At 38.7% G+C, this 14,941-nt stretch overlaps 2 protein-coding genes and 1 non-coding gene across 3 annotated transcripts; 2 read left to right on the forward strand and 1 right to left on the reverse strand.

The window, feature by feature from the left end:
- Positions 1-496: 496 nt before the first annotated feature.
- On the forward strand, positions 497-3,902 carry LOC106353329 (gibberellin receptor GID1B-like). The gene is made up of 2 exons (XM_013793073.3): positions 497-2,314; positions 2,474-3,902. The coding sequence occupies exons 1-2, from the start codon at positions 2,276-2,278 to the stop codon at positions 3,509-3,511; spliced, it is 1,077 nt and encodes a 358-aa protein (XP_013648527.2). The 5' UTR covers positions 497-2,275; the 3' UTR covers positions 3,512-3,902.
- Positions 3,903-6,917: 3,015 nt separating this feature from the next.
- LOC125576799 lies at positions 6,918-7,112 on the reverse strand. Its single transcript, XR_007315223.1, has one exon. It is a non-coding gene; the product is annotated as a U2 spliceosomal RNA (small nuclear RNA).
- Positions 7,113-7,927: 815 nt separating this feature from the next.
- Positions 7,928-14,938, forward strand: LOC106353330 (protein HUA2-LIKE 3). Its single transcript, XM_013793074.3, has 11 exons — positions 7,928-8,276; positions 8,621-8,697; positions 9,411-11,423; positions 11,792-12,194; positions 12,626-12,734; positions 12,822-12,934; positions 13,005-13,189; positions 13,263-13,671; positions 13,752-14,088; positions 14,214-14,393; positions 14,551-14,938. Exons 1-11 carry the CDS (start codon positions 8,160-8,162, stop codon positions 14,577-14,579), a joined length of 3,972 nt encoding a protein of 1,323 aa, XP_013648528.1. The 5' UTR covers positions 7,928-8,159; the 3' UTR covers positions 14,580-14,938.
- The last annotated feature ends 3 nt before the right edge of the window (positions 14,939-14,941 follow it).

The raw sequence follows: 14,941 nt of genomic DNA on the forward strand, positions 1-14,941 counted from the left end.
ATAGCAAAATCTAAGAACAAATTTTTAAGGGTTTCAATGCTAGCTTCTTTCTGTTCAAGTTCCACTATAGACCATGAGGCAAAAATACTGCATTAGTATATTTTATTTAAAAAAAAATAACTTGGAGATGCGGTGTATCGAACCCGGTGCCTCTCACATTCAAATTCCACTATAAATTGGACTGGGCTGAAGTTTATATCAACGAAATGAGGCCCAAAATTAACAGTTGGATGGTTGCTTTCGAAGACCAAAAACGACAAATTAAGGGAGGACAGTGTTTCACAAAAAAAAAAAAAAGGACAGTAGAACAACATACTTTTTGTCGTCTTCTTCAACTTTTGGAAACTTTATTCCCAAAAATATATAAAGTAATAGTGGGGAAGACTTTTTTTAACGCTCGTTTAAAACACATTAGTCGGTCCATATGCTTACCAAAAAGTCATTGATAGTACAATAAAATGAATTATATTAAAATAATTTCACTAATAAATGTATGCCGAAGATTTTTGTTTTTGTTTTTTCCACGGCTTGGTTAATTGCATTCTTTTTCCATCCAAAACATAGCGGGAAAAAATAATTAGTGGAATGAAAAAAATAAAAATAATTAGTAAACTGTTCTTTTATTTATGTTTGAATATTAAATATGAAATCAAATATGAAGACAAAAAAATTCGTAAGAAGTGGAAAACGAGAGGCACACGTATCGAAAAGACAAAATAGATAACGACAAAACTTAAGAAAGCCCTCAAATAGACACGCCAATCATATATAGCGTGTTCTGCTAGTATTCTCCTCTTTTATTTTTGATTGTTTAGCTGCCTCCGTTAACTTCTTTTTTGAAACACAAACTGCCCCCGTTAACATTTTGGTTCTTTATACATAAATTCACAGCTGTGATTTGAATATATACCGTAAAATTATAAGGTCATAAACTAACTGTAAATATAAAACGCACAGTGCTCAAGTTATGAACTGAATACTGCATACCAGGTTTTAAACTCATCTTATTAATAACTAAACGAGAACAACACAACTCTTTTGGCGCCACATGCCATGGCGTTGGTCGCACGCTGGTTAGTTTCTTTTGCCATCTTCCCTTAACTAATTTTGTTTTTATTAAGATCTGCATTCACGTTTTTATAATAATAAAAGAACCAAAACCCCAAACAATCTCTCTCTGTCCTTCACCTAATTATAAGTCACAATCATCAATTTATTAAAAAGATCTTAATTTTTTTCTTTAAGTAGTTGGTTCAAATCTGCATTGCCATACGTTTTATATATCTAAATTTTGACACCCTACACTTAATTCTATAAAATATATACATTAGATGACGTGTGATCTTTTGATGAGAACTTTTATCCTCTTGACTTGAATTTTGCTTACAAATTGTCCTTGTTCTAGTGAAAAAGTCGTTTCCATCACCTAAATTGTGCCAAACGAAAAAGTATACACTAGTTCTTTTCTCTACTGAGTGTATAGTAATGATGGATAATAATATAGTATATAAGAAATAGTGGTATGTAATAGAAAGATTACTAGGTGAAAGCAAAACAACAGTTTAGATATTCTTGAAATTATAGCATAGATATGCAAAATCGTTGTAGATCAATTACAGTTTCACAAAATGACAGAAACTATATACTATAATCTTAAAACATACATAGACACATAATCTCTCTGCCAACTCATGCGAGGGATAGGATTATTAATGAAAAACATAAAATAATGAAGGATTGTATTTTTCAGAACTAAAAATGAAATGTCGGAAAGTATTTAAACATATCCGTAGATTATAATAGTAAGGAAAAAAAATAGGGGGTCAAAAGGAGCAATTATGAGAGAGCGTGTCGTGCCAACAAGCCAATCCTCTCTCTATCTCTCTTCACATGATACCATGGCCAATCTGCTACTTGTTTTTACAAATTACAATTAATACTATATTTTATTATTATAATTGAGAATTACTAAATTACCTTATCGCTGTCAGTCGACAATGAAAAAAAGCGAAGAGAATAAGTAAATACGAAAATAGAAAAATTGAGGGGGAAAAGTGGATAGTCGTCAGGGACCCACAGATGGAAAGAGTATAACTCGGTCGTCCGGTCCATTCGTCACCGTCCGATGTGTTATTTATTTCTAGTCTCTCACCTTTGACCATATCTCTTTGCTCTCTTGGTAGTAGGAAAGAAGAGCTCTGTACTTGTTGTTATCTCTCTGCCTCCTCTTTTTTATCTCCATAGTCTCTTCCTCTGTTGCTAGCTAGTTTTTGCGATGGCTGCTGGAAACGAAGTCAACCTTAACGAATGCAAGGTACTTTCCTTTTCTGATTCTTCTGAAACGAACCATTCACTTTTGCTTTTTTTTTTCTTTTAAATTCTTAGCCGATGAAGATCATCATCATAGATTCATAGTACGGATGTATCTGTAAACGTCCCATCTAACTTAAAAATTCTTCTTCTTGTTCTGTAGAGAATAGTCCCACTCAACACATGGGTCCTCATTTCCAACTTCAAGCTCGCTTACACCCTCCTCCGCCGTCCCGACGGCTCCTTCAACCGTCACCTCGCCGAGTTTCTCGACCGCAAAGTCCCCCCCAACTCTTTCCCCCTCGACGGCGTCTTCTCCTTCGACCACCTCGACTCCTCCACCAACCTTCTCACCAGAATCTACCTCCCAGCTCCCCTCGACCCCTCCCGCTACGGCGCCGTGGACCTCACGGAGCCTCTCAGCACCACCGAGATCGTCCCCGTTCTCGTCTTCTTCCACGGCGGTAGCTTCACTCACTCCTCCGCCAACAGCGCCATCTACGACACTCTCTGCCGACGGTTAGTGACCATATGCGGCGTTGTTGTTGTCTCCGTTGATTACCGGAGGTCGCCGGAGCATCGTTACCCTTGCGCTTACGACGACGGATGGAACGCTCTCAAATGGGTCAAGTCCAGAATCTGGCTTCGGAGTGGTAAAGACTCTGATGTTTATGTTTACTTGGCTGGTGACAGCTCTGGAGGCAACATAGCTCATAATGTTGCTGTCAGGGCGACCAACGAAGGAGTTAAAGTGTTGGGGAACATTCTTCTTCACCCTATGTTTGGTGGGGTAGAGAGGACTCAGTCTGAGGAGAGACTTGACGGTAAATACTTTGTTACTGTTCAAGATCGAGATTGGTATTGGAGGGCTTTTTTACCTCAGGGTGAAGATAGAGATCATCCGGCTTGTAATCCCTTTGGTCCTCGAGGACAATGCCTTGAAGGAGTCAAGTTTCCCAAGAGTCTTGTCGTTGTGGCTGGTTTAGATCTTGTTCAGGATTGGCAGTTGGCTTATGTCGATGGGCTTAAGAAGAGTGGTCAGGATGTTAACCTTTTGTATTTGAAGCAGGCTACCATTGGGTTTTACTTCTTGCCTAACAATGACCACTTCCGTTGTCTTATGGACGAGTTGAAAAAGTTTGTGCACTCGATGGAGGATGATAGTCTAAGCAAGTCAAGTCCTATTCTTCTGACTCCTTAGCAATATGAATATACGTCTGCTCTATGTTGATGTTTTATACACGAAGAGAAGAAGAAGAAGAAGAGGATTGGATGCTCGGTTTGTTTTGAGTACTTAGCTATTGTGTAGTGCTCACTGCTTAGTCACGTTTTTTGTGTCTTCATTAGTCTAGGCTTATTGTGAGATTTTGTTGGTTGCGCCGGAAGCAAAAACCAATTCTGTTATCGGCATGTATCGGTTTAGGGATAAACCGGGGAATGGTACTTTGCTTGGTAGTATAGGAGGTAGTCTTTAGTTGGCTCTTGAGTATAGGGTAAAACTTGTCCTTGGCATGGATTTGTATGTTTATACTTTATATTAACCTTTTTGTCTTCCATGCTTTTAATAAAAAGAGCATGTCTTTGTGGTTCTAGTTTTTTCACCATGTTCTCGTTTTGTTTAACTCATGCATTGAAGGTTTTTGCCTTACCATGCACAAATTTTTTTTTTTAAATACCCCTTTAAGGTTTTCCAATTTCGAACCCATTCAAGCATTTGCTCGGCCTTTGCTATAACTGTAACAAAAACATAATAAAGGTCTAAGAGAAAACCCTAGGGAGACATATTGCAGTGGCGTTTGACTGAGTAATAAAGAAAGAAGGTAGATGAAATGAATGAGATAGAAGAAAAAGACAAGTGTTGTGTGTGCATTTGAGGCAAAAGCTTCACAATGCCAAAACCAAACCCCATCCACCCATATGATAGAAAAAAGCTTACACAACCAAATTTAATATATATATTAAAATAATGTTGGACAAAACTATCAAAATCATCAATAGAATTTTCTTTTATATTCCTTACCATTACTTTGGCATCTTTTGCTTATTGCTTCTTCTATTTGCATGTATTTGATTTGGAACTTTTGGCGTTTCCTTGTAAGTGGGTTTTGAACTTTGGGAGGAAACATGGACCCCCCTCTTAGAGAATTCAATCTCTTTTGGCTACATATGTTTGTTTCTATACATTTCTTTATAATAAACCATTTATATCCATGGCTTATGTGTGTTATGTACTTTTCTTTTGGATGCCAAGTGGTAGGGACATGGAGGCTTGGAGAAAAACAAAGGAAAGCGATTCTTTCTTTTTTGTCTAGTTGGTAGATTTTTCTGTATAACGAATGATAAAAGAAGAGGAGAACATTTTACAGGCAACTTATTACTTTGAATATAATTTCATTTTCCTGATTAGTGATTACCATTGACTTTTAAGATTCATTTTCTAATGCTACTACATTGTTTTTGTTTTTCATGTTCTCAAAGTTTTACTTATCACCGAACTTTTGGCTTATTGGTGCGTCATTGACAAAGAGTCTCCGTTGTCTTGTAATGAAACTGTCTTGGCAATTACTTGTGTGTGTGTGTGTGGGGGGGGGGGGGGGCAATGTATCTATTTTAAAGTTTATTTGAGAGCGAATATTTACTGATCAAATACTTATTTTATATACAGCTCAATCAACTAGTTCCGTGTTTGAAAAACCAAGATTCTTTCCTTTGTCAATGGATTAGCTTTGATGTTTGGTGGACTATATTCAATGCTTTAGATCCAAAATTATAAATTATGTATATAGACGAGAGCATCATCTAAGTAACTTTGAGCTTAAAGGTTTGGTTTGAGGAATCTTTTTAGTTTCCTTCAAAAGAGTATTAATGACTTTTGGGTATTATCTCTCTCTAGTTCACATATAAGAGTTTTAGATGACCGGTAGTGGCAATTCGACTAACTGATCTGATGGTGACTGAGGTGTGTCGGTCATGTTTCAGGAAATGACATAAAAGAACAAATGAAGGAACTCCACTTGTTCTGCATCATGCCTCTTTACCTCTACATGTCCTCCGAATTCAAACTAAAAAAAAGAAGGAAAGAAATAGGAATACCATTGATTATCGATCATATCAAATCTTGCGAAAATGTATCGAAATTATGTACGTCCGAACCTAACCTTGTTTGTTTGTTTTCTGAGGCCGTCTAACTAAGGTAGGTTTAGTTTAGTTTGGTTAATGAAAAATGAAGTTATAGTGTTGTGTCTTCCTTTTAATAATTTGATTCCCCGATATGCTCTCTGTTGTGAGTTGAGCATGGACCAGGTACGTTGGTTTTTTAGGCAAACGAACCTAGCTAATAATACTTCACAACTCTCCTTTTTTCTTCCATTGGAATCTTCGTCGATAGATAAAGCCTCCGCATATCATTCTGGTTCAGTGGAGGAAAATGAAAAGATTCCTTGTTATTCACTCGAAATTGTTGATTTCCATTAGTACTTTTCACGATGTTTCCACTTTTGTTATTGTCGCGTTTCATATCACGGTGGATCACGTGTACTGGAAACAAAAAAAAAGTTGTTGTCATTGGAAGCGTAGCTCCGTTATGTTACATCCTGTTAAAGACCAAGTGGAATAAACGTTGTCGTGGCCATGATATCATTCGGGATGAGAACACGAGCGTCTCAGTCAACTGGGACTCTCCACCGGAAGAGTCTTTCGTTATCGGGGCCGCATCTCTGCGGGTTGACCCAGGGACCTTCATGGGCTGTAACTTAGACAAGCCCATTTGCTCCATTCACCCGCTGACAATGACATTCCCTTTACATATTCTCAGACATATATATGACTCAGCAATCGATGTGGGATATTTTGCAACTGGCAATATTAAACGATAGGATGAGCATTTTAACCGATATCCAAATCTATTCGAATCTCACCTAAAAATTCAAACCGAAATCCACACGGAAGTAGCAAAATATCCGAACAGATATTGAATTATGAGAAATTGGATATCTGAACGGGTATTTATCCAAACCCAAATAGATATCCGAATATATGAATACTTGAACCTATATTTCTAGCTTATTTTTTTATTTTTATTCAAAATATTTATATTAGTTATGTACATGGCTCAAAATCAGATAATATACATATAATTATGAACAAAATTATTTGCTAGTCACTTAAAATACATATCAAGCTCTTGTTTCTTACATTAACAAAAGTTGCATCCAAAATTTTAAAATAACAACTAAACCAGTGTTTTATTTTTATTTTTAAAGTTTTATCTTTAAACTTATTAATAGTTTAATTATTAAAAATTAGAAAATCAGTTAAGTTAAAAGTATATATTTTAAATACAAAAAAACCTCAGTGAAAGATTTATTTTTTCTTTCAAAATCTAAATATTCGAACCCGACCCGAATAACAAAACCTGAATTTAAAATACCCAAACCCGGCCCAGAATGTGAAATATCCAAACGGATTCTATACTTCTATACCCGAAAATCTGAAATACCCGATCTAAACTCGAACAAGTATCCAAACGCCACCCCTACCAGGAGACCTTAATATACAAAATAAGATTCGAAATGTAAAGCCTCTATATCATTTTAACTAATTGTTTGATAGGTTGAGCCCGTCCCTTGCAATAGTGCAACACAAGGGGAACTCGTGAAAACCCAAGTAGCAAGCTACTTAAACGGATTTTCTCCTTAAAAAATAAAGTTAATATCGTGTGGACCAATGAACCACATATCAGATATTAAACTGATAAAAACATATACTACACTTGATCTTAGCCAAAAGGCTGAGAAATGTATGAATTGCAGGTTAGGCTTGTGCTCCTTATTTATACCATCATCAAGTGAGCAAAGTTTTCTATGTTAAGCGATCGATGTGGGAGGTAAAATATAAAGAGATAGTTGTTCCTTCACAAATTTAACAAATTATCATTTTATTCTTTAATTATCTAAAAAAAAAAGAATGAGAAAAAAATATTATTCTTTGTGAATGGTAATTTTTTTTATGAACATTAAGAAATGCATTATTCCTCTTTATTTCTTTGTCACCATTCATACCATTAAGTCTCACAGGCAAGTTAATGTTCAAAGACAAAAACAGACAATCGCCTTGCTTCTTCCGATGGTCTTTATATATACTTTTCGTGATTGTTCGTTGGTTGCTTTGAACACAGATAAACTCTGAGCTGGTGATAATTCAAGCTCAAGTGAGATCTCTGTGCGCAGATGAGAATCATAAAAATTTGTTGCGCTATAATAATTCAAACGTTTAAGAATCTACAAACACTATATTTGCTAACTCGTGATTATACTATGAACGAAGTTAGCATTTTCACCAGAGAAAACAATTTAAAAGAAAGGTCTTCAGTGGAAGATGTTCCCCAGAATCGATGCTTATTTGATGATTTCTCATAAGTTTCAAAGAAGCAGGCTTTAAATCCATGTTATACAACACACAAATGAAATATCCGTGAAGGAAGGAACCAAATGTTTTTAACATTCTCTCAGGCGTTGTGCGCCAAAATGTAAGCAGGTGGGAAGTGAGTAGGATAAAACAGAAAAGCTAACATACGCATGTGCGGCGCACGCTAATACATGTAGTTTGAAACATGTGCAAACCCTACACCGACCCAACCCCATTAACAATTTTCTATCAAACAATCCTCTTTTTCGATTTCGTGTGCGAATCTTCTTCTTCTTCTTCTACCACAAAGGCCGAATCAAATCCACAGCAATCGATTAGGGTTTACGAGACCACGCCTCTTGCTCGCCTGCTGGATTGGGGATTGATTACTCAATGCCTGCAATCTCTTCATCGGAATCTGCTAGAATCGTCGATTTTCCCTGATGGCTCCGAGCCGAAAGAGAGGCGGTGGTAAGGCTGCAGCATCCGCCAGGCGAGAGTGGAAGGTTGGGGAACTCGTTCTTGCCAAAGTCAAAGGCTTTCCTGCTTGGCCTGCCGCGGTTTGTGCCTTTCTCTTCCTCCCCTTCCCTTAGCTTTTGTTTGTTTGTTATGGCGCCTCTTGCTCATAATGAGTTTTTTTTCCCTAGATGCGGTTAGACAGGTTTAATTAGAATTAGGTGTTTGATTATTATCGAGTTTATGTCTTTTATCTAGTTGTTAGCAGATTACATGAATTTTTGGTGAGGAATTATTTTCCATAGTTTCTAGTAGATACCATAGTTTCGTTTACCACTTTCTTCAGCTACTTGTGTCAAATCGTGATAACATGACAACTGATCCTTAGTTTCATATGATCATACATCGACTGTTAGTTGTTTGCCAATTTCTTGTTTGCTTATTGCAGGTTAGCGAACCAGATAAGTGGGGCTACTCTGCCGATAAGAAGAAAGTATTCGTTCTCTTTTTCGGCACTCAACAGATGTGAGTTTTCTTGCCTTTTACTACTTCCATCTTCGACGTTTTTCTCCACTTTCTGGTCATTGTCTACATCGTTTGAGCATATTTATTCATTTTATCATGATTCTCATTCTCCAGGAAATTTATTCTGGTTCTTGCATCGGTATTCTCTAGATTAGGACGTACAAGTTGGTAGCTTCTTTATGGCCATACAATTTTTTTAACTGTTCTTGCTAGGCAGGGTATTCTTGGTGTGATGTACTTTCTCAAACATACGCCACTAAGTTCTAATTTTACTTGGTTTACAATCACATTCATCTCTTGTGCGGAATTATGGGTTTCTTTCCAGATAGTTGACAACATTGCTTCTTGTTGAACTTATTTTTTCTACGTATGGTTTCAGTTTCACTTTAAGCGTTTCGTATGTTGAATTTTCTGTAAAGTGTTTATCATCTCCTTTGCAGATTTGCGTCAACATTTAGTGAATGTTCTTTTTACTGCATCATTCATTCCCACGGTTATGTGAATTCTGATGTATAATTACGATGAAGAAAGCATCTTAGCACAGCTGCTCTCTTATTAAATTAAATAAATTTACTTGAATCAATTTAAGGTTGTAAAGCTGTGTTCACTTTCTGCTCTTCGCTCTAGATCTTTCTGCTCTTCGCTCTAGATCTGTTTTAAACGTTTTGTATTCCCTGTTACAAACCTAGTAATCATTTTTGGTGTATATGCAGAGCTTTCTGCAATCCTGCTGATGTAGAATCATTTACGGAGGAGAAGAAGCAATCGCTTTTGACAAAACGGCATGCCAAAGGTTCAGATTTTGTTCGCGCGGTTAAAGAGATCGCAGAGAGTTTCGAGAAGCTGAAGCAGCAGGTCGAAGCTAATGATCCTAAATCTGCTGACGAAACAACTGTTGGAAGCTCTGGGAATACTATTGAGCTGCCTCAGGCCTGTAAAAATCTTATTGGTACAAGACTTGACACTCAAATAGAGTCAAATTCTAGTCATGGTAAAGATGAATCAACACTTCTCAGCGAGGATGCTTCAGCTGCTGAACAAATGCTAGCTCTACGTCACAACAGTCTCTCTCTTAATGTAGCAGCTAAAGATCTGTGTGACACAGCTATACATTCTTCAAAGAGAAGAAATGAAACGGCACGGTCTCAAAAGTGTGCTCCACAGACAATAATATTACCGGTTCAGCCCTCCAAACTAACATCAGGGTTGGAACTGGATAGGCTTCAAAGGCCCCTGCGTCAATGCAGTGATGGTGGCCACACTGCCGATGATATAGATGATGCAGATCTAAGAAGGAGAAAGAGAATCCGAAGGTCAGGTAATTCTGAATCAGATGATGTGGTTTCATCAGCTCTAAATTTGCACGGATCTGATGAAGAGAACGCATCTGAAATTGCTACTGTTGAGTCTGACAATAATAGTAGGAATGAAGGCAATGGTGTGGATTCTGGTTCCAAAGTTGAGCATTCTGATGATGTTGGTGAGGGTTGTGAAGGAAGTCATGAGCTTGGCAAGGGGCTTGATTTCCAAATTAGTACCATGGTTACGAGGAAGAAGAGGAAGCCTACCAGAAAACGTGAAGCCAGTGACCTTATTGACCCTCCTGCTAAAGTTGAAGCAATAGAAGGTTTTGGGACCAAGGCCTGTGATAGCTGCCAGGGATCTGAAAATTCTCATGAAACGCTGAATGAGAGGCCCTGTGGAGAGAATGGTGATGAACACTTGCCTCTGGTAAAGCGAGCCAGAGTCCGGATGAGTAGAGTATTTTGTGCTGATGATAAGGGCAATGCCTCTTCACAGTTCGAAGAAAGATCATCCAAAGACTCTCCAACAAGTGCAGCCATGCAGCCAAGCCCTTCTGTGGATCATGAAAATGATATTGTATCTGGTCAAGATACTTCTGCGGCTAAAGAATTTAACAGCTTTGAGTTATCTGGTAAGGTCCCAGGTGATATGGTTGATGTAGGGCCTTCTCATATGGAGAAACCTTCTGGCAGAATGTCTCCGTATAAGGTATGTGTTCAGACTGTAGGAGATAAAAAAGCTGCTACGGAGTTTCATGAGAACGAATTTAGCCTGGCGCCAGATGATGAAGTAACTCGAGCACAATCTAATCAACTTGGCAGTTCGCCAGAAGGGAACACTCGTATTTCTGAAGTTGTTCAGGGCTCTTCGGAGGTATCGCAAACCGTGAACTGTCTAAACATTGAATCCGATTCTATTGACTTGCAGTGCACACGTCAAAATGAGAAAAATGGACTCCCTTTGAATTCTGATACCGTGGATTCATTTGCAAATAAGCCGCCAAGTTTATGCCCGGGTTTGGATATGACAGCATCATCGGTACCTGCTCAATCTCCTCACCAACACGAAAGCCAGGACAATGATTCTTGTGATAATTCATTAGTCGTTGTTGGGGATTCTTCTCTTAAAGAAAAATGTGAGATTTTTGATAAAATCGCTCAGGATGTTCAGTCCCAAGCTGTAGAACATTCTCAATTGTTCTGTTCAGTGGTCAATAATCAGGAGGCTGACAAAATGCAGGAAACTGAAAACAATCGTACTCTGGATAAAGAACTTGAGAGTGGCAAACAAGGTCATATAATAGAGAATCCAGCCCCCTGTGCTACTGAATGTTATATTGTAGTTAAAGAAGCGGAACCTCAGTGTGAAACGGTATATAGCCACTGTGAGGATGCTGAGGAGAACAAAAAGCTGGAAAAGAGGTCAGTCTACTGATGTTGTCCCTCTACCTCCTATGCTAATCTCTGATACCATGATGTCTCTTATTGGTTTTACTAATTAGAATAACTTCTACAAACACATTGGGATATTTGAATGGAGTCTCTATATTTAGACTCGCATACTAACCCATTTCCATATTATTTTTACTTTTGTGTAGCTTTCATTTCCCTTCTTTGACTGAAGGTTAACTTGTTCTTACGGTGAAAGTCTATGTAGAGGATAAGCATATTGAGTTTTAGGAAAATATCACTTAGATTAAGTCTCTTCAGAGTTTAGTCATTATTCATCAATTTTCCCATTTAACAGAACTGGCTGGCTTATAATATTGTATGTCCGTGTGCATTGACAGCTGTGAGACGGATGAGCAGAAAGAGCAGATCCAAGCCACCAATTCTGTCTCAGTATCTGAGAACCTTTCACCTGAAAAAATGAGGTTAACTCCAGACTCTCCTGCAAGGGGTATTCCACATAGCAACTCAGTTTGCCATATTTCTACTGTAGAAAGTGCAAATGGTATGCAGAGCACCAATGTTCAGTTTGGTGAGAAGAAACCTATGAGTGATGAAACTGTCAACGAAGAAAGGAAAGATGAAATAGGTGCAACTGAGGTGAAGAAAGCTGTTATCTCTGATGTGCAATTCACTATTGAATCTTTTGAGACGGCACTTAGCTCCTTGGTGAGGACAAAGGAGACCATTGGCCGCGCAACACGTTTGGCTATGGATTTGGTGAAATTTGGTGTGTCGGCAAAGGTACGAGACGTTCTTCTTGCTTGTGATATTCTTATTTGTTGATGCAATATGTTATATGGGTGAATCCAACTTTTCTGCTTTTTGGAGACAACTTCTTATTATAGATTGTTGATATCATAATAACTGGATCTGTCCTTTGGTAAAGCACTATCTACATTATCCAAATATTTAATTGCCTCAATTAAACAGAGACCAACTTTACCAATTTACTTGTGTATATTGTTTTTGTATGCTGTTTTTAGGATGCCGTAGCTCTTAGGCATCCAATAACCCTAGGCAGCGTAGATATAGGGAAAGCCTTATATTCTTATCTGCTGCCTTTTACATGAGCAAAGGGACTTGTTTACACTGTGATTTTGTAGGATTTATTAAATACTATATTGTGCAGAACAATGGCCTATGTTGCTAAGAATGTTTATGTCTTGTATTAGGCCATGGAAATTCTTGCTCATACTTTGGAAAGTGAGTCAAATTTACAAAGAAGGGTGGACTTATTTTTCCTTGTGGATTCTATTGCTCAATGCTCCAAAGGCCTGAGTGGTGAGTTACATATTTAACGTTTTACTTTAGTCGCATCATGAGGTCTCAGTGACGAGTTAAATTTGTGAATACTGTCTTTTTCTTCAGGTGACGCTGGTGGGGTTTATCTTTCATCCATTCAAGTTATGCTGCCTCGCCTATTGGCTGCTGCTGTCCCAGCTGGAGCTACCACTCAAGAAAACCGGCAACAATGCTTGAAGGTGTGTGATAATTTGTAGCTCTTCTTTTTCTTATTAAATATTAGTTCTCACCCTTTTTGCTCTTTTGCAGGTTTTAAAGCTTTGGCTCGAAAGAAGGATCCTTCCTGAATCTATTGTTCGTCATCATATAAGAGAACTTGATTCACATAGTAACGTTCCTGCTTGCCTCTATTCTCGGCGCTCGGCTCGAACAGAAAGGGCGCTGGATGACCCCGTTAGAGATATGGAGGGCATACTGGTTGATGAATATGGAAGGTGAGATATTCGTCTTCGGATCATTATTTTTTTATTCTCTAGTGTCATAACTCAATTCATCTTTCTGTATCAGTAATTCGACTCTCCAGCTTGATGGATTTTCTATGCCTGCAATGCTCAAGGTTGAAGACGAAGGAAGTGACTCGGATGGTGAATTTGAGTCTGTCACCCCCGAACATGAGTCCAGAATCCTTGAAGAACATGTCACACCCTCCATTACTGAAAGGCATACCCGTATACTTGAAGATGTTGACGGCGAGCTTGAAATGGAAGACGTGGCTCCACCTTGGGATGTTGGAAGCAGTGCACCCACTGATCAAGCTGGCAATACAGAGTCTGCAAGTTGCCAGCCTGCCTTTGGCACTTCACATCAGGACGTAACCTCGTCATCTCCATTAGCTCCCCCTTCACAGAATGCTCAGTGTGCCATGTCTGATTCCTACTCAAATGGCTTCGACTGCAGAGGATATCCCAGCATGCATGTGCGTCTTTTTTCTTGCTTAAGAATCTTTCTGGTTAAAGATAGTGTTGACTGAAGTCATTGCTGGTCATTTTTTTCCAGGGAGATCATCAGGCAGATATTCCAAGGATGAATCCACCACCTGTGCATTACCGAAGTCCTGAGTCATCGTATAGTTCCCGTGCATCTTTGTCACATGGTGAGGATTCCAACTTCCAGCATGGGCCTTATCCCCCACCTCCGCCTTCACATCATTATTATTCATATATGGAGCCGGAGCACCATAGAAAGCCGCGGAGAGAAGGTCCATCATACCCTCACAGATCTCATTACACGCCGGATTTTGAGGAAAGGAATTATCATGATGGCCATGAGAGAATGAGGCCTGCGGCATGTGAGAGTCGAGACAATTGGAGATACCATCCGCCCTATTCTCATGGTGGGCTCCTTTTACCCTTTTAAACTGGATGCATTTGCACGGCATATATGAACGGATGTATATATCCTACAAACACTTGGTCAAGCATGCTAATATTGCCATGGATGCTTTTTTGCGTATTGCAGGTCCACGATATCATGACAGACAAAGAGGCCCTTATCAATCCAGCTCACACAGTGGCCATCATCGTGAGTATGGAAGGTTTGAGAACGACAGGTGGAGTCATTCTCCGCGTGCATATAACAATAGGCACTCTTTTCACTATAAGCCGCATTCAGAAGGTCCTGCTCCAGTAGCAATGAGAGGTAAATATGGACATTCATGCCGTTCTTTACTCTCCCAGAAACTGAATCAGTAGTTAGCCGTACAATACATTCTAATAAGCTGGAATTGTGGCCTAGTGTTTAGGAAACCTGATCCCTCTGATGGCTCTAAGTAAGCTTTGTTTTGTGTGGTTTGTAGATCCGCCAGGCACGTGGCATCAAAGGTGAGTTACAGAGGTTATGTCTGATGTAATTTGAAGAGTGAGTTTGGCTCGAGGTGTATTGGAGGCTTGTCTAGGGACTTTTTTTTTGTGAAGAAGGAAAAGGGAGAGAGCGAGAGTGTACATATGATGATGGATGGTATTTGCCAACAAAACAAAAACAGAAGTCGTGAAAATATTGGGTAAAAGCCTTATTGTAGAGAGAGATGAGAAAAGGAGTGATTTATTTAGGTAGTAGTAATGGCATTTTAATATCTCTGTTTATTACCCAACTCCACCAATGTGGGTGTTTTGTTACTAATGGTAATGTGTTCACTCGAATGATATAGACTTGAGTAAATTAGCTGCTGCCTGCTTAGCGTGTAATGT

Source organism: Brassica napus, chromosome A7 (genome assembly GCF_020379485.1).
Source record: "Brassica napus cultivar Da-Ae chromosome A7, Da-Ae, whole genome shotgun sequence".
NCBI classification, from domain to species: domain Eukaryota; kingdom Viridiplantae; phylum Streptophyta; class Magnoliopsida; order Brassicales; family Brassicaceae; genus Brassica; species Brassica napus.